This window comes from Centroberyx gerrardi, chromosome 1 (genome assembly GCF_048128805.1).
Source record: "Centroberyx gerrardi isolate f3 chromosome 1, fCenGer3.hap1.cur.20231027, whole genome shotgun sequence".
Classification (NCBI taxonomy): domain Eukaryota; kingdom Metazoa; phylum Chordata; class Actinopteri; order Beryciformes; family Berycidae; genus Centroberyx; species Centroberyx gerrardi.
The window spans coordinates 22805724-22831704 of NC_135997.1; the positions used below are offsets into that span (position 1 = coordinate 22805724).

General features: G+C 43.5%; 1 protein-coding gene across 1 annotated transcript in view; it reads right to left on the reverse strand.

Annotated features, from left to right (window-relative positions):
- Positions 1–25981, reverse strand: part of nfatc3a (nuclear factor of activated T cells 3a) — a 73310-nt gene that overhangs the window by 13404 nt on the left and 33925 nt on the right. The window contains exons 4-9 of the mRNA XM_078282699.1: positions 11515–11714; positions 10822–10994; positions 10248–10388; positions 4404–4459; positions 4084–4210; positions 411–1505 (exon numbers count right to left, since the gene is read on the reverse strand). Coding sequence (XP_078138825.1) covers positions 411–1505; positions 4084–4210; positions 4404–4459; positions 10248–10388; positions 10822–10994; positions 11515–11714 — 1792 coding nt within the window. The remainder of the gene's footprint in view (positions 1–410; positions 1506–4083; positions 4211–4403; positions 4460–10247; positions 10389–10821; positions 10995–11514; positions 11715–25981) is intronic.

Below are 25981 nucleotides of genomic sequence, written 5' to 3' on the forward strand. Positions count from 1 at the left end.
ATGACAGATGAAACACTATCGCTGTAATGAGGCATCAAGGTTTCAACCCCTTGAAAATACAACAACTGCTGGTCTGTATTGTTTTACATCAGATACCAAATTAGCTTGCACATCACATGGGGTAAATGTAATACGACAGCGTTCCCTCGTTTTAGACTGAAAATTAGATTGATCACAGATGGGTGCGCTCTAAATATCAAGTGTAAAAGGACAGGGTGACAGAGGAAAAAAAAGTGATAATGAGTGCAGAAAGACAGAGATGAAAATGGTAAATAGAGAGAAAAAGAGAGACAAAGATACAGACAGAGCTTGGCAGACATAGACAGAAACAGAGGAAAAAAGAGAGAAAGACAGAGACAAAAAAATGAAATAGATTTTGTAGTTGCAGAGATAAATATGACTTGTCTCACCATCGTCCAGCGTGATGTCCTGCAGGCCGATGGACCGGAAGGTGGGCTCCCTGTCCTCTGGCTCCTGTTTGATGTTCAGCCTCTCCCCGTCCGTGGGGAAGGGCCCCTGGGGGCCCAGAGGGTGAACCAGAGGCCCTGCTGCTGCTGGGGACAGGCTGGCCATGACTGGGCTGGTGGCCTGGGGAGAGGGCTGTCCTGAGCGCTGCTGCTGCAGGGGGCCCAGAGGACTGCCGCCCGAGGTGGGGGAGGGCGAGGTGGGAGATTGATAGGGCAGTGAGTGTAGCTGAGGGGAGGAAGGCCCAGAGTGGGGAGAGGGGATCATCCGTGGAGGAGGGGCACTGGAGGGTGTGGGGCAGGAAGCCGACCTTTGACCTGCGGGGTGGTAGCCCATGGCCCTCTGCAGCTGGGAGGAGGGTTGCCCCACTAAGGGGTGGCCGCTAGGAGTGGCCACCTGGGTGGGGTTTGGGGAGCAGTGGTAGCCCCCCAGTGTGTGGAGGTGTGGGGAGGAGTGGGTGAGGAGGGGTTGCTGGCTATGGGGAGATGCAGCGTTGGGGTTGGCGGTCGAGGGCGAGGGGGCTGAAGGGGAAGAGCAAGGGGAGGAGGGGTACACCATCCCCATGCCCATGGGGTGTGACACCGCACTGGGGTTCTGTTGAAAGGGCATCCTCTCGTAGCCCTGAGGAGGAAGGCTGGGCTGGCCGTTGAAGGGCAGGTTGTGACCGTGACTGTGGCCGTGCTGCATAGGCTGGTAGGAGGGCCGGGAGGGAGCGGGAAGAGGAGCGGGAGCGGAGCTAGGGTGGAACGTCATGTGGCAGTCCACAGGGGGGTGGTGCAAGCCGCGGCCCTGGAGGTGAGGCAGGTGCTGGAAGGACGGGGAGCCCAGGGAGGGGCAGGGGGCCTGCAGGGGGAGCAGGCCAGGTCCGGAGCCCGTGGCCAGGCCACGAGGGGAGCTGGACAGAAGGCCGTCCGATGGGTGGCCCTGCTCGGGAGAAGGCAGCTGGGTGCGCCCCAGACTGGCAGCATGTGCCAGGGGCATGGACATGGGGGGTACTGCAGTAAGGTCCAGCTCATCTCTGTGCTCCTGTTTTACCATGACTATAGAGAGAGAGAGAGAGAGAGAGAGAGAGAGAGAGAGAGAGAGAGAAAGAAAGAGGGAGGGAGAGAAAGAGGGAGGGAGAGAGTGAGGCCGACAGAGATGAGACGAAAGAAAAAAGAAAGAATGAGGGAAGGAGAGAGAGAATAGAGAACATATTTACGATTACATTGCAATGCAGCACAATTTCTAATCAAATTATATACCAAGAAGTATATACCAAGAAGAGGAAGAAAGGAAAAAAATTATCATCTCTCAATTTGTTATGTCATTGCATTGCAAAATTGGTGCCACAACTATGTTTACTACAGTAATGGTTATGACAAGTGATTCTGAATTCTACCAACCGATACAAGGCAGTAGTTTCCGCAGCAGGGTTTTCCACATTCTGAACCCACACAAACAGCATCAATCTATCGTTGTAAAGTTCAAATATGTTTCACTGATGCCTGACATGGTTCAAAAAGAGGCCATAGTAATCTCACAGCAAATGAACATGATTAGTCTCTGAAATGTATGCATGGTGAAATGTGTCCACTTCAAGATCAAATGAGTTTCCAAAAAACCAAGTGATATTTTGACAGCAAATGGGGCCATTCCCTATACTGTGGCAGCTTACAGCACTGCCATGCCAATCGGTAACCTATTTCCCAATCTGGTGCCTTGTGACAGTGAGTTTTATTTTTACCCAGCTCCGAATCAGAGGGGGAGCATATGTTGTCAGTCTGGGTGCCATCATGTGAAATGTTGTGTGGGAAGAGGAGCTGAATGCCCCCCAGCCCAGATCAGACCAAGAGAACAAACCAGTTCACTGATCAGGCCCTCTACTCACCCCACCTTGCCTCTGGGACTGGGAGGCAGGGGGCACAAAAAGGCCAAACAGGGTTTAGTCTGGCTAAAAAACAGGCCTGAGAGGGATGTCAGGGAAGGGTAAAGTACTGGGTATTTGAACATTGTTTTAAATATTTGAAGCACTGATGTTTTTTTAAATTATTTTTCCTGATGCTAATACAGCCTCAAAAGTGTCAGATGAGATAAATCAAGTGCCCCCTATGTTTCTTCCCCATAGTATTTGAATATAGTAATTCCTGTTTTGCGCAAACCTGAAGAAGAATAGCATAGTGATTAAGAAAGTAATTTCTGACAAGTGCAGCCATTTCAGAATAATCAGAAAGCAGAAACAAAACGGCTTGTTTTTCCGATTTCCAGTATAAACATGTTAGCTGACGCTGTTGTACCAACGCTTTTTTCCAAACTATTTTCTCAGAATTCATCCTTAAATTGGGCCAGGGCCTTTGCAGCCCAGCCCACACTGAGACGTGTCAAGAGTGATTGGCAGGCAGGTTTTTTGCCACAATAAAGCAGGCGGTGTCCGTGGTAACAATAGTGGTGAAAGCGTCCCATCTAGACTGACAGAGCAGGGTTACTGCACTGTGCTCTGATTGGCTGCCCTGGTCTGTCAACGGGGAAAACAGGAACCGCGTGTGATGAGTGGGCGTGCTTGCAAACAGAAAGGCTAGGTGGGTGGAGGGGCAAGGCCGCGTACATATATTCACACACACATACACACACACAAACACACACACACATATGTCCTTATCACACATTGTTGTGGTAAAACTCAGGGTTTGGATATGTTGCAAAAAATGCTCACATGTCATTATATTACGCCAACGCTGTTTTCAGTTTGACTAGCTTCAAGAGGAAAAAACAATAACAATATCAAGTAACAAGGCACGGATTTGACTTTAATGAAAAACATTAAGGAAACTGTAGGATCCAAATGTCAAGAATATTCTGCGTTTCCTCGATGTTGAAATGACAGTTAAATCAAACCACAACTCCTGGCCCATGTGTAGTAAAAGTTTCCTGGATAGCAAAAGATTTGCATAATAAAACTCCATGCAAATACAGTGCATGTGAGAGAAAAAAGTTGGCTGTTGAGTTTGAGGAGGCTTTACAACATAAACAGTTGGCAGGTGTGCATGTTATTGTTCGTGGAGGAGCCCCTTCTAAACCACAGCAATGCATTCTTTGGAGAGAGAGAGAGAGAGAGAGAGAAATGGGGTTAGTGAAACCCCTATGGAGAACTGTGCAACACGAAGAGCGCTTTACAACTGTCTCTGCTATCAGTCAAACTCACAGTAATTACCTTGGGAGATTAACAACAGGAGCAAGAAATACAGACACAGGAAGGCAAAGACAACCTTGAGAGCATCTCTTCCTGTAAGTGTCTCTCAGAGCCTGGCTTACTATCCAAGTGTGGGTCACAGGAAAATTAAGGAGGGTCCCCAAATTATACTGGAAAAAACAGTATCCAAAGCTACTGGCTAAGGTATGTTCCCAAAGCCTTTCCAAATCCCAGCAAAGTAGTGTTGGCTCAATAAAGCAGTACCCTAAAAAGAGCGTAAATTTAGTAAGACTTTCCTATAAATTAGCTTGCGTAAACAGTTTTGAGTCCCAAGAAAAATTCAAAAATTTTGGAGATGTGAGTCCCTGGAGAAAACATTTGAAAACCTTAGCTACAGATGGTCTGTGATTGATGTAAAAAAACAAAACCATGAGAAGCTCTCGTCGTACCTGACAGGTAGGTGAAGCGCTGCGATTGGCTTCTTTTCCGCTTGCCATTGCAGACATAGAACTGCACCTGGACAGCCGAGCCCACCGTCTTGCTGTGGTACGGAGGAACCTCCACCACAATGCTCGACTGCAAAAGACATTTAGCAATATTTAAATACACATACTGTGAATGAAAGACATTATCAATACATACTGTATATTAAAATGCAAACACTACCACTAAAATGAATCGCAAACATGTATATTAAAATGCAAATATTGAAGATAAAATACTGTACAATACTGCACTTAACAAAACATGGAAATAAACGCTCACTTACTCCTTGAGCTCTCTCACGGAGTACTTTTGCCTCAACTTCCCATTGTGGTCGTCCATCTGAAAGAAACGGTTCGGGTATAAACACACAGGCTAAATACATAGGCCAATGGTACATTCATATAGCACAAAACATTATGGTTTAAAATGCATCCAGAAAACCTTGTTGTATATAAAACCTTTCATTTTTTTTCTGTCACTCTCAACTTTCCATTAAATAAAACATAAGTAACCTAAAATAAAAATAAAAATACCCCCACATTTGACAGACTGGTACATTACAAAAACAACTGGAGCAATCCTTGTGTGTGGGCTTTCAAATGAAGAATGGACTGAGACCTTTATGGGGGTGAAGCTCAGAGACAATTATCCTCCTACACTACACGATGATGAAGCAGCAGACAAATGCGACACACAGGACTCCATCACATCGTCACATAATTGAATTGCCAATTCTTGGACAAACAGATCTATTTGAATCACTGGGAAAATCAACTTTAGCACGCACTGTGAAATAGTCATATGAAAATAATGATGGGTTGTTTTTTAAAAAGGAGTGGAAATCAAAGTGGATATAGTTTGAGTTGATAACTGAGGAAGAAACTGTAATAAACTCAGGCTGCACATTATCAGGGATAAGAACTACAGTTTTATAAGGCAGACCCATCTTGAAGTATGGCGTAATATTTTTTGGAAGTTATTTCCCCCCATCTGGAGTAATTTCTCTCCAGGGTCTATTTTCCTAATGATGATGTCAGTGTAAACTACTTTTTCAAACAGACAGGGCTTAAGAACCACAAAAGGCTTCCGAAAGCACAAGATTTCAATTTGTTCTGGGGGAAGCAGAGACATCAAAATTACGTCATTTTTAAAGGTCCAGAAACCCCATGGAGAAAATTTTAACAGCTATTAAAAAGTAATCAAATGTCTAAATATCCTGCTGTTTGTCTTGCCTGGTTAGAATTATGGAGAGAGCGGTGGAATAACTCTATTTATTTTAAAATGCCTCTACACACTGCCAGGTTTCTGGCTAGAAAACATCCTTTGATTTTCCAGTTTTCCTATGAGGGATCTAATTATTTGGCCAGACATCTTAGGGGCAGCTGCTCCGAGGGAAGCAGTCGGGGTGAAGAACGCGATGGGAAAACACTGAGAGGCTTGCAGTGTGGTTGGAAGAAGTCACGGTCATCGCAAAACAACCATGGAGAGTAAAAACTCATTCAACGAGCAACTTTCTACCGCGTAGCTTCTCAGCTGAGACGGATTCATTTGCAATCGCCTCCGTTTCATGGTGCTCACATGGCGCACATGGTCCTGATTATATCTCTGTGCACCTGTACTGCCTCTTCCCTCAAAACCCAAAGGGTTTCCCCAAACACCGCTGTCAGGCATCTGCAACATGTCTGCTGAAAGCACCACATGCAGATTCTACACAAAGTAAGCACTTAATTGTAAGCCTTGTCACATTTAGGCTATTCAGCTCTCAATCAAGATCCCTACTATAGCTTTAAGTAGGTGATTTACTTGTTCTGATCTCACCCTAACACTGAGATAACTGGAGACTGAGTTGTAGTAATCCTCTTGCACATAGTCTAATATAACACTACAGAAGTCTCCTCTGTTGTGAGGGAAGGGCTTAACATGTGGCTGACAGTCAGAGAGTATTTTTTTCTAATGAGTGGATGACCTTGGATGCCTTTGCAGCTGACAGCAGTGCATTATTGCGGTCCATGATGTTGACATTCAACAGGCAGGAGCAAGGGCCCCACATGCGCCGTCAGGCAACAAGCTCCAACAGGTACCTCATACCACACTCTGACAAAGCCTCGGATCGCCTGACACCCTGCACACCCCAGTCAGAGGGAAAAGAAAGTGCGCCCATTGTGCTGGAAAATCTAACAAAAACAAAGGGTGAGCGCTATTCTTGCTATAATAACTGTGGGCTTTAACATCTTTATACTGGGAGAACAGAAAGAACTCTACGATTGCTGGATTATACACTATTCAAGGCAGGCAGTGTTATAGGAGTGAAAGTCATAAAGTTGAAATACTTATACCTATTATGGACTCATTTCTGCTCCAGCATTTGATGAAGTCTACTCTGGTTTAGTAATCTTTTCTTCAAGTAATGCCTTTTTCATATTATTTCCTTTGTGTCCTTTTTTCCCCTTATTCACCGTCTGATTAAGTGAAAAGACAGACAGCAGGTAATAAAGAAGTGGAGGGATGGAGAGAAAGCCAGGGTGGATAGGCTGGAGTTTCATCTGCAGCACTGGTCAGGGTCAGGGACAGCGGAGAGAATGAACCATAGACCGCACACACAGTGGGACCAGAACTGGAACCTAGAATTGATGGTCTGCCTCAGCTCAACTCGTCTTCCTCCCCCCCCCCCCCCCCCCCCCCCCCTCTCCTCAGGGATGTGTATCAGAGCACCAGAAAAAGCAGGGGAAAATGGACAAGGAGAGGAAAACAGGCATCTATGACAGAAATGAATAACAGTGCAACCCCAACTCCCCCCCCCCAAAAAAAGAAAATCAAAACCCGCCCTGTCTAATGGAAAACAATCAGTCACTCAGGAGTCATGGTTTATTAAAAGCCCAAAGCGAGAGTATTTCACAATATGTTCAAAATGTCTTTCACTGTGTGAGCTTTAAGCATATTATCCACATGAGATAAGCAATTAATTTGTGAAATAATCATGTTTTGGGTTTTTGAATAAGCATGATATCTTCATACTGTGTTTTGCCAAAAAAAACTAAAATCCTAAAGGTTTCATTAGTCTAGCAAAACACAGAGGAATCACTCCAAAGCTATGCATATCAAATGACAACAATCCTAACCAATTTCATAACAGGTCGACCATTATCTACTTTAACATAGGATCTCACATCAACACAACTGAGAGGATCCCTATTTCTGTAAATAGTAAAATCATCTACAGTCCCAGCCCATAATCTCTAGTCTGTGTACTACCCACAATAAGCCAGCCTCTCCCATTCTGCATGATTCTACTGTTTATGAAAGAAGGTGGAAAAATATCTGTCACTGCCCCTCTCTTCCTTTCCTTTCTTCCATCCCTGTACTTACTCCAATCAGTCCCTTTCTGCAGTAAAGCAGAAGGATTAGTCATGATGAGGGGGATCATTTACACAAACCAAATCGCCATTATCTTCCCCTACTCTTTCTTCTCTTTCTGTCTCCACAGTCCACTGCCTTCATGCACAGTGGGGCCCTACTTTTCCTCCCTACCCATGATGCACCTCTTTGTGGTTTCCACTCACCGCTGAAGGGTTACAAAAACCTGACCATCAGCGTGTTGTTTCTACCAAGCTTCTTTCCTATGCCATGCTTCACCTACTACACCTCAAAGAGCTACAGACATTCCTCTGAGCCACACTTTTTCTTTCTTAGAAAATCTTAGAGAAAGGCTCTCAGTCACAATAACAACACCGCTCAACTTGCCGCCATGTGCGAACTTGATTCAGTTGCTCTCTATCACAAAGGTACCTTGGGCAGGCAGGGACTGGCTCAACGAATGCCATCCATTTAAAGTTTCCATCCCGGGGAGGACCAGCCTTTACACATGTTTTGATTACAGAGTGGTGTACTAACAAGAGAAAAGTGAAGGTAGAGAAAGCCGAGGGACTTAAGAAGAAACAATCTGAATAGAAGGGAGAGTATTACTGAGTAATCTCTTCAGCCGATGCATTTGTTGAATGGATATGAACGACCACTAAAGACAGAATTACAGGTTTCAGTTGGAGATGGTATGAGGGTAAATCTTAAAGCTGCAATAGGCAATTTTTATATGTAATATACATGAGACTAAATCACTAAGTGGGGCTGCAACAGAGAAGGGCGCCCCATCCTTCCTAACCGAGACTCATTTCATATCATTTTGGTGTCAATGGCAGGTTATGTTCTCCGTGCACATGAAGAAATGAATTGAAACTGGAGAGCGAAATACAAAACTTGCTCCTGAACAGCAGTGATTGAGCACTCCGTCGAGAGACAGCTGAACTCACCAACAATGGCTTAACGTGCTGCAAAAAGATTTTCCTCACCAACCCTGCTTGTCTGATGGTGTGCAGCAGGACTTTGTAAACTTTTTCAGTAAATGAAAAATGTAGTGTCTTACTTTGGAGAAAAACAAAAACATAATACTCTACTCTGCTACTGCGTTGGAGCCTACTAGAAGTACGCCCCAATTCTGGCTCCAATACAATGGTTTAACATACCAGCCCCTAACGTCAGTGTCTATAGCAGCAGAAGCTAGTCTAACACAGTCCAGCAGATGATGTCTATTTTAAAAATGTACTTAATTTAAACAGAACATTTATTTGTTTTTTGTCTAAACAAATTCATCAAGTCAAATCATCTGTATGTGCATCAAGATTCATGTATAATTAAGAAAATTATTAGAAATACAAATTCAATGTTGTAAAGTCTGCAAACAAGATAAAAACACTTTTTAAAGTAGTGTTTTTCTTTTTGCAGTGCACACTAGATAGACTGCATTACTAGCAGCCATAAATCTGTCCTATGTGTAAAAATGCCCTGCGGGGCCGGACTACTTGCTGGGGCCAAAACAACATCGCAGATCTGATCTGAGCACCGATAAACACAAAAAACAACACTGTTTGTTATTTTACGACAGAAAACACATGGCTAGAATTCAATGACTGCTTTAATGGCTTCCTGAGAAATATCTATTTTCTCCTTGAGAAATGTCTATTGTCTCCTGATATTAGTAGTCATATTACAGAAACGACAGAGACAAGGCAGCTACATATGAGCCTTTTTATACTGATTAAAAAATGTGCCTTTGTAAGATCTGGTTTTGAAGAGCTGCAGAGAGCTCTAGCCAAAAAAACATTATTCCAGTAAAATAAATAGTGAGAAACTAGGTTTGTTCTGCTACTTCCAAAATAAAGATTCACTACTTTCTGCATATTTCCTCATCAGCTAGGCTCTATTCAAAGCCAGATATGGAAACCCACATTTTTCATTAGTATGAGCAGCCTCCTATCTAGCTCCCCAGGGTTTCCAGTACGTACTGTAACCAGGGGAAGATTTCTATAATCCAGGTGCTTCTGTACAACTCTTTTTGACCTATTGCCAACAGCTATTAGTTGTATCCTCCTGTTTATTTAACTTGGTGTTAAGGTGTTAATACATTGGGATTTATATGAAGCAATCGACATAAAGTGAGAATTTTTTCAACAATTACATGTGACTGACTGCACCTTTTCCGTTATGCTTTTACTCTTAAGTAAGCTGCCCACTGTGTTGTCCACACCAATTTTGTTTTTCATTTTTGCCAATCCCCATCTCTGGTAAGAACAATATTAGCATTGGTATTTTTTAGAGTTTAGGTGATCCAACTGCTTCTGCTGGAGTTTCAAGATAACAAAGGGAGGGGCTACAGGGAAGTAAACTTACTTCAGTTTCATATGCTCCTGCATAAATTTATCCTGCCTACAAATTTAAGAAGGAGCAAATTTACAGCAACTCAAAGACATTTTCAGTCATTTTCACAGGTTATGCTCATTTCTTTGCTGTGCTTCTTAGTTTTTCATTTAGGGACACGTGTGCTAATAGTATAAAGAATATGACTGTCCAACAGAACCACTTTGGGATGAGTGATACAACATATGAAATGTGTTACACAGGCTGGCCTACCCCTTTCAGCACAAAACTTTTTATCCCTGACAATTTTCATGACTACCGCGCTCGGCGAAAGTCTATCAGGCGACCATGAAATAAGATTTTTTACACATTTAATTGGCTCAAGCTGTTTTTGCAGTGGTAGTTCAAGGCTAAGCTGCTGTGCAGACACGACTCTTACCAGGGCCTTTCTCCAGGAAGATGACCTTGGACTCAGGGAAGAAGTTGGAGCCAGTGATGACCATCTCTTCTCCCCCGCTGACCAGACAGCTGGTCAGGCTGGACTTCTCAACCTGGGGCAGCTCTTGAGCTGAGCGCTGGGCTGGGAGAGACAAAGGAGGGGGTGAGGAGAGAAGAGGATGATCATTTGCTGAACTGTGTTCATTTAAATCTCAATCTGTGTTTTAGTGTTTATATATGTGTGTGTGTATGTGCATATGTGTGTGTGTGTGTGTGTGTGTGGGGGGGGGGGGTTCCTGAGCAAAACGTTAGACTAGAAGGGCACAGGCAGAACAGATTACATTTACATTTTCAGCATTTATCGGACACTCTTATCTAAAGCGATATTCAATGAGTGCAAACAGTAGATTAAATCAACATTCATGAATCGTCAAGACTCCAAGTAGTTTGGTAATAAAGAAATGGAAGGAACGTAAAGGTGTGTGCTTGTGTGTGTGCTTGTCTGAATGTGTGTGTGTGTGTGTGTCTGTGTGTGTGCGGACGCCTGTGACTCAGGCCAGGAAGCGGACACTCACAGCACTCCACGGGTATGGAGGCGGCCTGCAGCGACAGCACCTTCCCGTTGGGTTGAGGGATGTGCACCCGGAACACCACCCGTACCCGCGTGTTCTTTCTGCCGATATCCGTCTCCCCCTTTCGCAGCTCAATGTCTGAGTTCCGCAGCTTCAGGATGCCAGCGCAGTCGATACTGCAAGGTAGAGGGAAAAATAGTTGGCCCCCACACCACTTCCAGGATTGGCAATCATCTAAGACATATTTAAGCAGTGAGGGCCTGGGAGTGATAAAACCAACCACAGCCCAGTAGGGGATTGGCAATGAGGGGCAAATTAAGTGTTGGATCACAAATTACAAATGCCTGTGAATATGATTTATTACAACTGTAAATGTGAAAATCCCTACCAAATACCTTCCTATGAATTCCAATGTAAATGAAACCAGACCTTATATAAATATAATCATCTGGGTGATGCGGAATCATAAATACAGAAATAAAGTCTGTTTTTCTGCTCCGTGGGAAACCCCTCAAATTTTCCTTCTGTGCCTGACTCTCCTGTTGGTTTGAATTAAAAATCTATAAAATCCCTTTTGGAAGATGTTGGGACCCCATATGATCATAAATGTGGTTATTTTTACATTGGACAGGGCTTCCTCCATGGTGGTAAGCTCATAACTGAGTAATGTAACCCTTTAGTGCTTCTGACACCTACCTGGCTGACATGTTGTTTTCGGGCAGGAGAGGAATTTCGAGAACTTTGGTGCTGGAGATGATGATTTCTTGGCTGGCCGTGGCCACTGTTTTCCCGGTGATCCGGTGCACCTGGTAGAAGGCGTGCGGCCTCAAGTAACGGTCGTCTGCTGTTCCGATGAACATCTGCAGGTTGACGGGCTTCTCGCTGTAGCCAATGAGCTGAGACAAGACAGAGGGAGAGAGTGAAAAACAGAATAAAAACAGATGTTAGTGCATGGGGTCCAGATGAGAGGTGTGAACGAACGAATACTCTCTACATTTCCACTGCTTTCAGAAGGCCACCTTTTTTGGAGGGAACCTAAATGTCAGGCTGAGGGTGTTGGGATATTTCTGACAGGGCCACTGGAGATTCATCTGGCGCTTTGGCCTCCAACCAGTTCAACACTGATGTTCTCCACTAATAGCCTTATCATTTTTTCCCCTTACACGCCTTCTCCTTAACAGGATCCTGCACGGGGCACTATTACCTCCTAAATCCCTACAGCTGACCAGAACCTCAAACCCTGGCTTGGCCCATCTTTCCAAAACCAAATCCAATGAGTTCTACTGTAACTAGCTACCACAAAGGCAGCAGTAAAGGAAAGCAAGAAGCACGTTTCTCAAACACGAGAAAAAAGAACATGGAAGCGGGAAAGAGAGAAAGAAAAAAAATCATGACAGAAATAGTTACCACAACATCATGCAAAGAAAAGAAAAAAAAAACTGAATGAATGAGCGCTTACAAGTCACTTGAACTCATTCTGTGAGGTCTAACGCAGTGCATTTAAAGCGGCTTTAAATGGTTAAGCTGTGGTTTAAAAAAAAAGACAAAAAAAAAACTGCCAGTAAAAATGTCAACGGTCCCTTCAGATCCAGTTGTGGAGTGTGTGCCAAGCTGGCTGGCATGGGGCACCTAGCAGGCAGCTGCACTCCCCACTAGTCCCTGGATACTGGCACCCTGGCTTCCAGTCAGACAGGTGAGAGGTTCGCTGAAGGAGGATCGGTGGGTGTCAGGAAGGGAGGAGGGAAGATGGAAAGGAGGGCAGAACCTTTCCTCCTCAGAGGGACAGAACAAACACACAGGCCGCACAATCCCACCACTGTTGGAATGTTGTGCTTGGCAAACTCTGTGACGGCAGGATGGCACCCCCCCACACATACACTCCCACCAAACCGCCCTCGCAACCCACACCTACAGCTCAGATGGAGGGCAGCCCATTGAGGGTAACAGAAAAGAACAAGGCCTTTCATTGCTGTTTCACCCCAGGACCCGCCAAGCCTCAGCCCCGCCACAGCTGGCTACTGACCCTTTCTTCCCTTTGGGTTTGCGTCACACACCACTGTGTCAATGTTTGGTACAAAAGTGTGGTGGGTGGAAGGAGAGAAAGTGGGTGTAGTTTGGGATTTGTCATGTGCTGTTCCAAAACCAGCTAAAATAAAAAGCCTTAAATTGGTCACAATTAGGCCCTGGAAACACATGTACCTGAGAAAAACAGTGAGCAAGCGCTACCAAAGAAATACATGCTTGGTTTCAAAATATTGACTTTCTCTGAAACCAATTATTGGACCATGTTGGTTTGCATTGCAGCAGTGTTATAAAGCATTCCTTGTTTTCCAACTCTGATTAAAAAGTGCACTGTGGTGGCATCGGAGGGAGTGTTCATGAGAACCGCTGCCATTGGATTTACTGGTAGGCTTTGCTCATTTTTGCATCTCCCTCTCTTTCTCTCTCTCTTACTACTGCCGAGACGATCCCCTGTGGAGTAAGAAGTGGAGGTATGGAGGGCAGCTAGGTCAAACAGAGCAGTGGAAAAATTGAAGTGTGCTGTGTTTACAGGGGGCTAGGTGAGAGGACGAGCCTCCAGAGGCAGGTACTAGGCAGGCAGGGTGGTAAAGCTGAAATCTCCTCCATACAGCTGCTGTGTTCTGAGTTGAATCAAAACCTTGTATCTAAAAAGACTTGTGCTATTGAACTCAACAAGACCCCAATGGTTCTTAATGCTTCCCAAAAATATATTCAATAAGAGAGTATTTCCTGGGAACAAATATAATTCTAGCCAGTGGAAATTTGGCTTATTGCTACTGCTTAGCAACAAAAGTTAGCTATACAGATACAACAATGTAATGACTGTTGGCTTAACATATCCAGATGCCTCAGTGTTTGTCACTTTTTGAGATAGAAGGCTTTAAGTAAGGCCATGGTGCAGGTATAGCATTGGTTAGCAACAAGCGAGGCCACGCTGCTCTGGAGTGCCTTGTTTACATCCTATACCCTACTATTTCCCTCCCCTTCCTAGAGCCCTCTTGACACATATACACACACACAGAAACATATACACACATACACACCTTTGACCAATGTGGCTATCCCAGTGGCTACCCCAGGGTGATTAGGGGTGGAGAGGTTGAGGGCGATATAGGGATTTGGGCTGAAAGGTGCAGGCCCAGGCTGGCTAAGCTAATACATCTTCGGATTGAGCTGAGGGAAAGCCAAACAGCCTGTGGACCTGCCTGGTTCACACAGGTCACCATACCTCATCTTGTTCATTTATCTAGGTACTGGGAGCAGTTCAACAGTGTCTGCAGGTATCAGCAAGTAGTTTATTTAAGACATGTTGAGAACATATTAATGGCAGAACAAAATTTAGAAGCAATTTTGCCAGAACAATATATGTGAAAACTAAACTTTTAGGAATATAGGTCTTTACGACTGGATTGATTTCTCCCTAGAATGTGCACCAAGAAAACAATTTGTTGAAGAACTCAGGAATTGTATTTAAGACTTAAATAAACCTGTTAATTGACTGCTGTTTCCATTTTTAGAATTGAAATATCTCAGCTTTCAAAATATCCCAGGTGCTGAAATTTCAGGCTTTCAAAGCTCACTTTATGGCCTGTACTCTCTGTTTTGGAACAAAAGCTCCTCACCCAGTGGAATTTCAAGACACTCCAAATGTCCCTCCTACTCCCCACGCATTTTCAGCTGCTCAAAGATGGAGGATGGTGCTACGAGCAAATGACTGGCGCCACGAAACATCTCAGCTATGAAGGATAATAAGGCTTGTTCTCAAGCCAAAAACGCAACTGACAAAGCAGCATTATTATTACAGTACATTATTACATTTTGCAAAGTGATATTTTAACTATTCACCAGACGTTTCTTTGGATCTCTGCTCTAATTAGCTAGTTTATTCGCCTCTATTATGAAAATGTATGGCACTTACAGGTCATCGGAAGCTATGCCAGAGACCTGTCAATCCGATAAATCAATTTGTCAACGTGGATTTTTTATCTTTGACGTATTGCATTCTTTTTACATTTTCAGGCTGTATGCATGAAAGATGTCTTATTAACCTTGGTCCTTGTGCATAAATGTATGTTACAACTCTAATGCTACTGTGATGTCCATGTCAAATAAAATAAACTTAACTTAACAGTAAATGATACAATGCATAAAGGAAGCGCTAGGTGGCAGCACTGCTTGAAATGTCTAGCTGATCGACGTGCAGCGGAGAGGCAAAAAAAGACCTAGAGCCATATATTCATAATCTGTGATTTTCTTTGCCATTAAATTAATAGTTATGTAATGAATATTGTGTTATTTTGAATGATGAAAAATCAAACACACAATGGTATTTACAGACATGAAATTACCAAATAAAATTCAATAACTAATTTCTATATTATCGACACTTAAGACAGTATTATTCTAAAATAACATACAATTATGATACTTTATACATTTTTATTAAAATTTACTATTTTTTCTTCCTGTCTTCCACCTGCTCCTCAAAGACATTAGAGCTCAATGAAGCTTTGAATTTTGAGAATTTTCTTTTTATGGAAAAGACAAAAAAAAATGAAAATCATCCAATCCATTAGCCTAAAAAATAGTTGTCAGTTTAATTGATTACCAAAATCTGCTAGCTGCAGCCCTCATCTCAACACATAAAACAGTGACAAGGAGGACAGAAGTAGCAGTAGGACATGGGCTACATGAGATTTCTAGAACTCGATTGGTGAACAAGGAGCTTATCAAGCTAAGCATCGTCTTAATGAGCTAAAACAAAAGCCACTGAGGTTAAATACTTTGTCATCTCCGACACTAGATCACGCTGCAGGGCAGTTAGTCTGAGGAAGCAGCACATGGTGGGGTTGGGGGGCATTGGTACTACGCTTTGTGTCATGCTCTAATCTCTGTGTGAGTGTGTGTATGTGTATGTGTTTATCTGTGTGTATGTGTATGGTGGGTGTTTGAGTGTGCGCACGCATGTATGTGTACTTTTATGTGTGCAAGCATGAAGGACTAAGTGAAAGTGTATCTGTGCGCGCGTGTAAGTGCATGCTCAAGCATGGGTGAATGAGAGTAAATGACTGACTGAATCAATCATTTACTCTGTGTGTGTGTGTGTGTGTGTGTGTGTGTGTGTGTGTCCCCGGACGTAAGCTTGCTATTGGCCCTACAGTGCAGAGCTTTCTGCAGGAGACGGTGTGACTTCTCTGTGACCCTGACTAAGAGGCTTAGGGGACACGATGGGCATGTACGGTCACTGTCTCCTCACACAAAAACACACACACACACACGCACACACACAGACGCCTTGTATTCCTGAAATCACATTCCTGAAATTGAACTGACACTTGTGGTTGCCTTCTCACCATCTCCCTTGTCAAACTGGAACCAACTCACCCACTGTTCAAACCTATGTGGCACATGAAATGTATTGGGAAGGAAGTTGCTCCCAGGATCAGCATGAGGCCTCTATAATAACCAGTAATGGGTTCATCTTTGAAAACCACATTAGATCTTAAAAGCCACATAAAAGTGTAAATCTCGGTAGTAACAACCTAACAGGTAATTATCCTCCCCGGTCTGAATGGGTCCATGGCTATAAATGACACCATTATTCCGGATTCAAAGAAACAGAGAGTCGCAGGTCTCAACAGTCTTGTGGGTTGTGTTGCTTGCTTTATGGTCATGTCTGCACGCTGTGGAAGTGAGCACAGACAGGCAGCGCTTGCGTGTGTCTGTGTGTCTGCGCACATGCACGCAGATGTACATCATGTGTGTGTGTGTGTGTGTGTGTGTGTGTGTGTCCATAAATCAGGGCATGTGTGGAGTTGGCAATGTTTATTCACAGCAGCATGTGTGTTCCAGACAGCATAAAATGAGTTAACAGTGTCTGGGGGAATGTATGTGTGAGAGAGGATAGACGGAGATGAAAAACTGAAATGCTTCACGGATGTAATCAGGACACCACAAAAACGCACAGAAAAACAGGAATTGAAATTAGAAAGAAATGGGCTATGTGAGTCAAGAAATTCTTTGAATCCTGTAAAAGAAACATGAAATATCCAATCCCATTACAGTATTTACAGTATTACATTGCAGTATTTTCATGTTTCTTGTCTCCTTTATTAGACAATGTACATGTGTTGAGTTACAGGAAAGGAAAGTGGGGATGATATGCAGCATAGATGGTAACCGGGATATGAACCCATGGTATGAGCCTTAGCCCACTGAGCCACCCGGAAACCCCAAATCCCTGAATCTTAACAGGTATAATGGATTACTATGGTATTGTATTGTATTTTATCTGTTATTTATTTTTCCAGTGTTTCAGTTCACGGTAAATTGTCACCATGCAACAGAAAAGCCCTTAATCTTTCTCTCTCCTTCTATTTCCCCTCTCTGTCTCTCTCTCTCCCTCTCTCCTTTTTTCTCTCTCTCTGTCTCCGTCTCTGCACGTGAGGGATTTGGTGCCGAGCCACAGTGTTGACAAACACACACTCAGCAGGCCAGGAGTTCTCCCCAAATCAAATAATCAGCCAGGAAAACCTGATTAGAGGGCCAGAAAGAAAGGCCCCACTTCAGCAGTCCAGTGAATCAACACTGCCGGTCAAACGGAAACATAACGCAGAGCCGGGCTAATTCACTCTGTGACATTTACAGCTGCTTCCCAAAACACAACTATTTTCTTTGTGGTTTCAGCCTTTTTTTCTTTACTTTTTATTTTTATTATTTTTTAAACCTGGCTACTAGGCAATATTAGGCCTTGTACATTTAAGAATAGCTTTTAAAACTGTATACCAAACTGTAAAACAATACTATTAGCTCCTGGAGTAGTGTAAGTACACTTGAGGGCACCTATTTGCACCCTTAAGCCAGAAAATGGGTAAAGCACCACGCACAGTGGGGCATGTAAACAAGCACACATGGATTGTACTACGGTCCTAACTGAGGAGGCTCCTCCACAGTGAAATGCACACACCACACACACCCTTGGCTTGTTTCACATTCCTGAGTCACCCCGCCACCACCCCTAAATCTATGCTTGAGTGTGAAATACCACAGGAGGGTGGTCTCTGCACTTTTAACTCCTCGCCTTTCTCCCCATCCAGAGTGCACTGGGCCCAGCTGGACAAGTAACTAAGGCCTGATAGAGATCAGTTCTTATATTAAACCATGCTGACATTAACACCAGTCACATGTCCCCGGGCCTGTGCTTGTTGAAGCCTGTAACTTGCTTAGGGCTGCTGCTGCTTCTGACTGTGGATCAGGTTTAGGATGAACTCTCTTCCCTAAAATAAAACCGCTGGATACCGTAACATATTCAGCTCCGGCTAAATAAAGCCCCCACTTATTTTTGGCCTTCATCTGTTCCACTGATCCAGTAATAAGGCTAGCTAGTTGGGGGGGAAAAAGTCCCCCTTCGCTCCATACACACGCACGCGCACACACATGCACGCACACACACACACCATCCAAAGAGGACTGGAGAAAAGTGACACACATAAAGGAGAAACAGCCTCACAAAAAATGGTTGACGTTTTGTTGAAAACACCAAAAGTAAAGACAAAAGTGTTGAGGGATGGGCTGGGCTGAAGTAGTATTTCATCAAAAACTACCCCCAAGTATTACTCCTGTCATTCTTCATCTCTCTTTCTCATTTCCTCCTTTCCTTTCTTCTCTCCTTTATCCTCTCTCATCATTTTTCTCTTTTCATCTCCTTCTCCTCACACCTTTGCTCCTTTTTTGCCTTACCTGTTCACTCCATCTCTCTTATCCTCTCCTATTCTTCCCTTGACTTCCCTTACTCCTTTCCTCTCTCCCTTCCTCTCCTTACCAGTAATTTTCTCCTCCTCTCCTCTCCTTTCTTACCCTCTCCTCTCCTTTCTCCTCCTCTCCTGTCCTCTCCTCTCCTCTCACCTCCCTCAGCCCCAGCCCTCTGCCGTAACTCGACACTTTCTCACAGCGGCGCCTGACTCTGCCAAGTTGTTTCCCTGTGTTGCTCCACCGTTGCCATGGTGAGGCTCTGTGTGTGTATGCAGGAGTGTGTGTGTGTATGGGCGAGAGTCTACGTACACTCACGTTGATGTAAACTACAGGCCTGAAGCGTCTGTCTGTGACTGTCTGTGTGTGTGTGTATGTGTGTGTGTGTGTGTTAGAATGTGTGAATTTAAGCACACTCACTTTGGTGTAAACTGGTCCTTGGACAGGTTTGTAGTGTGTGTGTGTGTGTGTGTGTGTGTGTGTAATAGTTTGTGAGTAGTGTGTGTACAACAGATGTAGAAACAGGAGCAATGGTGGTCAAGGTCACGGGTGGGCCTGGCCCATTTTATTTGGCAGTGGTTTCCCTACTGTGGCACCACGACCTGGGATCTATGGGCGCGCACACACACACACACACACACACACACACGCACACACACAAACACACACACACAAACAACACAGCTCACATAGGCCTGCTGTTTGCCCAGCACACCAGGGAGGGCACAGAGAGCCAGGGGGCCGGTCGACTGTTTGTTTAAACAAGGTCAATACACACACACACACACACACACACACACGCACACACACGCACACACACACACAGACAGCAGACACACACACACACACACACACACGGGAGCGTTTACTGTATACTGCATGAGGTCTGTATATGGCCTTGCTAGACTGGTCCAAGCTCAACTCCTCTTTTCCCCCATTCTATCCTCCCCCACTCTCTCTCCCTCTCTCTCTTTCTTTTTTTTCTCCCCCTCTCAGTGACTGTTGTCTCGCTGTGCACTAAGCCTGATTACATCAAATGAGAGCCAAGCTTCCAACATGTTTACATCAAATACAGCCCTGGGGCAGGGCAACGCTAGCTCCAGTCAGTTCAGACAGTGCAAGCCGCATGGCTCTGCTTTGTTTGTGTGTTTCCCCATTATGGCAGCCAGTCTATCGAGAGAGTCAGCAAAGCAGAGAGCCACCGCGACAACAACATGGCAACCGCAGCCATACCCGGAGAAAAGAAAGAGTGGGAGAGAGACCTAACAATGCATGGCAAACAGTTTAACACTGGACAAAGCAGAGGGGGGTGTAGAGAGTCAGAAAGAGAGAGGGCAAGACAGAGGGAGAGAGGGACAGCTAGAAAGAGACTGGGGAGAGAGAGAGAGAGAGAGAGAGAGAGAGAGAGAGAGAGAGAGACTGATCGTTTGACAGAAAGAGAGAGACAGACAGAAAGAGAGAGAGAGAGAGAGAGAGAGAGAGAGAGAGAGAGAGATGGGGTCATGGGGTCAAAATCATTTGATGCATCCAAGCCAGTGGAAATATAATGCTCTCTTGGACAGCTTCTGCTGTCTTCTCTTTCAAATCCCTGTTACCGGACACTGTGGCTTCATTTAGATTTATTAAATGCAGCAACAGGGTTTAAGATGGCCACAATAAAATATTGTTTATCAACTCTCTGATTTTATTTATTTTCAGCCTTGTTTTGTAATAAAGCTACAGTGCTATGCTGTGTTTGTGTACACTGTTTCTGTTTGTGTGTGCTGTGTATATGTGTGTGTGAGTGCATGTGTGTGTTTCTTCACCATGTCTGCCAGTCTTTCTGTGTTGTGTCTGCCTGCCTGTATATCTATAGCCCAGCAGGTAATACCAGAGGGGCTCCTTATATTTGTGTGGGTACGAGCAGCACTCAATTAAGCCGGTTAAATACGCACAAGGATACCTCAGCCAGCCAGAGAGGCTTTGGACTTATGTGTCTCCTAGCAACAGGTGTACCGATTATGGTCTGCAGCTAGCCCCAGAGGAACGGCTAAAACAGCCAGTCAGCCAGGCACAGATATAAGCATCATGCGCTTTACTGGTCAGCAGTATTTGAACTCGTTGAAATCCCGAACTGCTTGTGTTAAAGTATATACTGTATATATAGCATATTTAGTGGATGCCTTACAGTATCATGTGCAAAAACATCTTTTATAGTAGTATATCCATTGTAGAAACACAACATTTTACTGTGTGTGCTGCTTATAACAGTGAATCACTGCTCCACTTTTGCTCAGCACCCAATTCAAAATCTTCTGAAAGATTTTTTTCTTTCTTTATAACCATCAGAAGGTGCAAAGAATATTCTGGCAACCAGTTAATTGAGAGAGGCAAGATTTGCGTTACAATTTGCCCCGTCAGTTCTACTTTTCAAGTGAAAAAGTGGTTGTACGTCTAATGTAGCAAAGATGCAGGACGGATGCGGGGTGGAGGGACTTCTACATTGAGGACCACTGTAGGTAGCTAGCATATGATTAGTCCAAAGTAGCTATCTTTGCACAGAAATAAGCAGCATTCCTCACAGAACCCAGTGCTATGAATCATCTCTGTCCAAACAATTCAATGTAAACACTGTCACGCTGTTTGGCTTTTGTTTGTCTGGCTACTGTGCGTACGGTCAGGAGGGGAGCTGACTGTTATGACCATTGCCAGCCAAGGCTTTATGACTCTCTTGTGTTTCTTTAGATCACTGACTCGCATGTATGCATACCATGAGTGCATATATTATCAGTACTGGTAGCCCCAGTCAGTGTCAAACTCCTGACCCCTTACAGTCTCTCTTATGTTCTACTCCCTGAGCTAGACAGGATAGTTTTGATGCCGAACCACACATTAGCCTACTGTGATGTGAAATTCCAAGGAAAATCTAATTATTAATTGCTTGGATTAATGCACAGCAACACAACATTCTTTACTGCTTGCAATGTCACATAATGATACAAGTGGCAGAGCAAACACAAAGAACTGGCTCACATTATCAATTTGTTGGAAGAGTGTATGATAATAAGCTTATTAAACTGAGTCTTAATGAAGTTTAAACATTTGTAAAACAAAGTTCTACAGTAAGTTCTTCTCCTATGCGATTCATTTGCTTCATATTTGTTGTGGTTTCAGAGCAGTATGAACTGTTTTAGAGCCTCTGTGTCTGTGGTCCAGAACCCACTGCAGAAATCACTGACCTGAAACAGCTCTACAATTGAGCCATTCGATTCTACACAGTCCACTTGAAATAAACACAACTACTCTCTCTTTGGAGAAGACAGTTGTCCTAAGTCTAGGTGAAAGCTATTGGGTAAGAAGCACTAGTAACCTATAGCCTAGATCCTCTAGCTAGGCATTCATCACTTAAACCTTCTCATCCCCTCAGGTTTGAGGGGAAGAAAAGGTTTGAACAAGTTGGAACATTTCCTTCTTACAGATCGGAAATTTCAACAGCTCATTCCCAAAATCCTGTCTGCTTATCCACAATATTGCCTTGAGCCTTTTCAGCGTAAAGCTGTTGTCAGCTAAAAAACTCATAACTCAAGGAAACCCTAACATATTCATTGAATAACTGTAAAAACACATGGTTGTTAATCTAATACTCCCACTGTTTTTCTTGATTCCTGAAAAGTTAACACTTTGAAAAATGCCAAAATGATAAACCTATATGTAATAATTGAGGAGAACATGATGTGTTTTCCCATACACTTAAAACATCATCATTTTTTTCACACCGAATTGTTTGGATGCTCTATACAGTTTTTAGTTTTATAAAAGTTTGTGTGTCAGTGTCAAAAGCAAAGTCTCACCACTAACAATAATGATGTTTAAAAAACATAAAAACTGATTATGGTCATACCTACAGTTGATTCAAAATATATCAATAGCCTGGAGCCTACTGAAAACATGGGTGTAACGTTTGTTAGGCAGCATAGGTTTCTGCTACTGTTAGCATTATTGTCGCAAAGAAAGTGTTATTCATTCTGATCACCTGTAGAGTGTGCAAATCACCAATTCAGCTTTTATTGTGCCTGACATTTTACAAGGGATTACTGTAAGAACACAACCACTTTGCAGGAATTTAGCAAGTTTGTTACAATGTCTCTTAGTACACAACAGAGTATCCTGGGCATCAGGTAACTGAACAGGCGCCTGAGCAGGGTGTAGGGTTGAGGGATTGCCTCTTTGGAATGGAACGTAGCCAGTGTCTTGCTCAAGGACACCTTAGCAGGGTGGATGCTTACAGGCAGAAGGGCTTGAACCCAGGTCACTGCACCACCGTGCTGAGTAAGGGCTTTTTAACTTTAATCATGAAGAATGGACTTATCTCTTTTCTGTAGAGCTAGCCCTACACCAAAGAGCACATCCAGCACTATAATCATCTGCATACGATAAACCCCAAATCTCTCTCTTGAGTGTATTCAACTACTGTTTTGCCCAGGCTGGCTTTGAAGCCAAAATGGAAGTCCTGGGAGAGATGGTCCCTCTGTTGCCCTCTACAGCTGGTTGCAGAATAACTTGAAATTCCATCCACCACAATATAAGTCAATGGGAACAACGCCCATCTTTTATATAGAAATATAAAGCCAACATTTTTACCTCTGCCAACAAAGTTGGAAGAAGGTTATGTTTTTACCCGTCTGTTTGTCAGCAAGATATCTCAAAACGTTACAAACAGATTTGGCTGACGTTTGGTGGACAGATAGCCCTTGGCCCAAGGATCAGTTGATTAGATTTTGGTGGTGATCAGCATTTGGGATTTCCACTACTCATTTTTTGCCATAACCGTTATGCTGCCTTCATGTGCTGGTGCGAAAGTCCGACAGCAGTAGACTTCCATGTCGGCTGCTAAACAGTCTTGGGTTCATGTGCTTTTTTGTCAGAAAATCAAACCCGCAAGATAAACAATAAGCAAACAGAAACCATTACGGAGGCTGCAGCTTTGCAAGTTGGCAGAGGTCTGTACTCTACCGAGCGAGAAGTTAGAGTCGCATGGCTAATTTCATTTTTTCTAATGTCTCCACTTAAGGTGTTTTTTTTTTTTTTTTAATTGTGTCATTAAGAAAGATATTTGCATGAACATCAGTGCATGTAAGGGGACGTGTCTGCTTAATCCTGTTCTTGGCTAGCAGTATCAGCCATCGCTCCAGACTACATACGAGCGTGCCTTTTTGACCATATAAGGTAATATGGGCTGGCTTTTCCTGCTGTTGTGGGCTTCACTCTGGCTCCACCTGCTCCAACCTTTTACTGCGTGAACTCTGGGTCCCAAAACACAAATGTCAACGCCCAAAAATCACACATCCCAGGCTTCAAACAGGCCAGTAGAAGTAGTGTATTTTCTGATGTAATCAGAGACAAAACAACAAACAAAGCCCTGGTTTTGGCTGATACAAACACTCTTTGTCCAACAGACTTGATAAAATACTAAACGGGGAGGAGGGCTTTAGGAAGTAACACTCAGTACAATTAACACACAAAGGAGAAGACAAAATAACGCAAGCAGTCTCTCTCTCTCTCTCTCTCTCTCACTCACTCACTCACACACACACACGCAAAAACTCGACAACACAGACATGTCTACCTCCCCTAAGGTCTTTTACACATGTAAACCAGACCAGCCCCACAGCTCCCTTCCCAGTGTTGCCTCATGCTCTTGTTTTTCTGTTGACATAGCAGCTCGGTAGTGCCTTGATCTGGGCAACAGCGCGGCCACAAAAGGAAGTCACCACCATGTCCAGATGGCAGCCATGGCGTCATCTGGTGACATCACACCACCAGAGTCAAGACCCCAGGAGGACAGGAGGTCCCGCAGAGAGCAGAGGACTTAGAAATAGAATGGGTAGATGGGGCAATTCCTGGGGTTTCATGGTATTTTAAAGTAGAATCCTAATGTTGTCATTGAAATGAACCTTGCTTGGTATGCAGACAGTGCCTGAAGACAAGGAAAAATGGATTGCTCAACACAGCAGCCATGTGGTTGTTTGCTCAAATGAGGCCTTTGGCATCATAACAAAGCATTTTTCTAAACCTCCCGCTCTGTACCAATGTTTGCTATCATGACAATAACAAAAGCTCTATTGCATCCTGCTTAAGGGTGCCAGCCAAAATGTAGTGCACCGGCAGTAATTGAAATGTGGTGATGTAGATAACAATGTCCATTCTATGCGTTCTAATTCTGTGGCAGAGAAGCTGCAGTCACACACTCTGGGACCAGTGTCACTGTGATGCCAGGGAATAGCTTGCTACACCTGGGAGACATGATACGTGCAAGCTAGTTAACAGTGTCAAGTGCTCTGACCCCCTTATGACCAACATACTGGGTAAAATTGTAGCTGAATGCCTTTCAGATACTTAAATTCTGATATTAGGCTATAGTTTGGTTTGCCTTATCTTGCAAGTGATATGTCTACATTTGAGGCTATTTAAAGAAATTGTTCAGGTTTTTAAGAAGCCTTCCTGCTTCATCACAAACTTGGAATCATTTCAGTCCATCCAAAAGCACTTTTACCAATGTTATGAATTTTGAAGTATTGGAAGTAGTAATTATTCACCAATGCTTGTGGTCTACTGGGCTAAAAATGACATCTCTATAAAATCATTTAAGCACCCTTGAACAAGCTTTTTCATTCATTTTCTCTACACGCTTACACCTTTGGGAAAAAAAAAAGTAAAAGGAAACTAGAGCACCTGGATAAAAACATACACCAACACAAGAGAACAGAAAGGGCCGAGGCTGGGAATCGAACCACTGAGCCACCATGCCGCCCTTAACTAGGTCAAATATTTTAAAACATATTGGAATACACACTGGAATATATATTTGTGCATAAGTCTGATGACTAATCTCATTTGTGTGACTGAAGAAGGCTCTGAGCTGAAATGTCAGTTATCTAAAAATGACACACGAGAGAGAGAGAGACATGACGTGAATTATGAAACATCATATGCACTTAACAAGTGTACTTAATTTGTATGCACATCAGAAAATCACATGCATCATAATACATTATGAATCATTTCTGTTATGAGACTTTTATTAGCCATACATAATTCGCCCTCATAATATGCTTCTGATGCCCTCTGATAATGTCTCATGAGTTATCACTTCTAGTAAAGTGTGTTTTTTGCTGTTTTGTCTTGTTTCATTTCCATTTTAGTATGATGTAATATCCAGCATCTTGTTGAGTGTGATAAACTGCTATCCACCAGCACAAAATAAGAAACAATAATACTAAGCACTTTGTGTATATGTGTTGGGTTTTATAGTAAATGTGTTACTGTAAAAACAATAATGGCATCACAGGGTGAAGGAGTGACCTTTCTTTATGGTACTTTTTACACGGTGCATCAAAAAGAGGCTAAACAGACC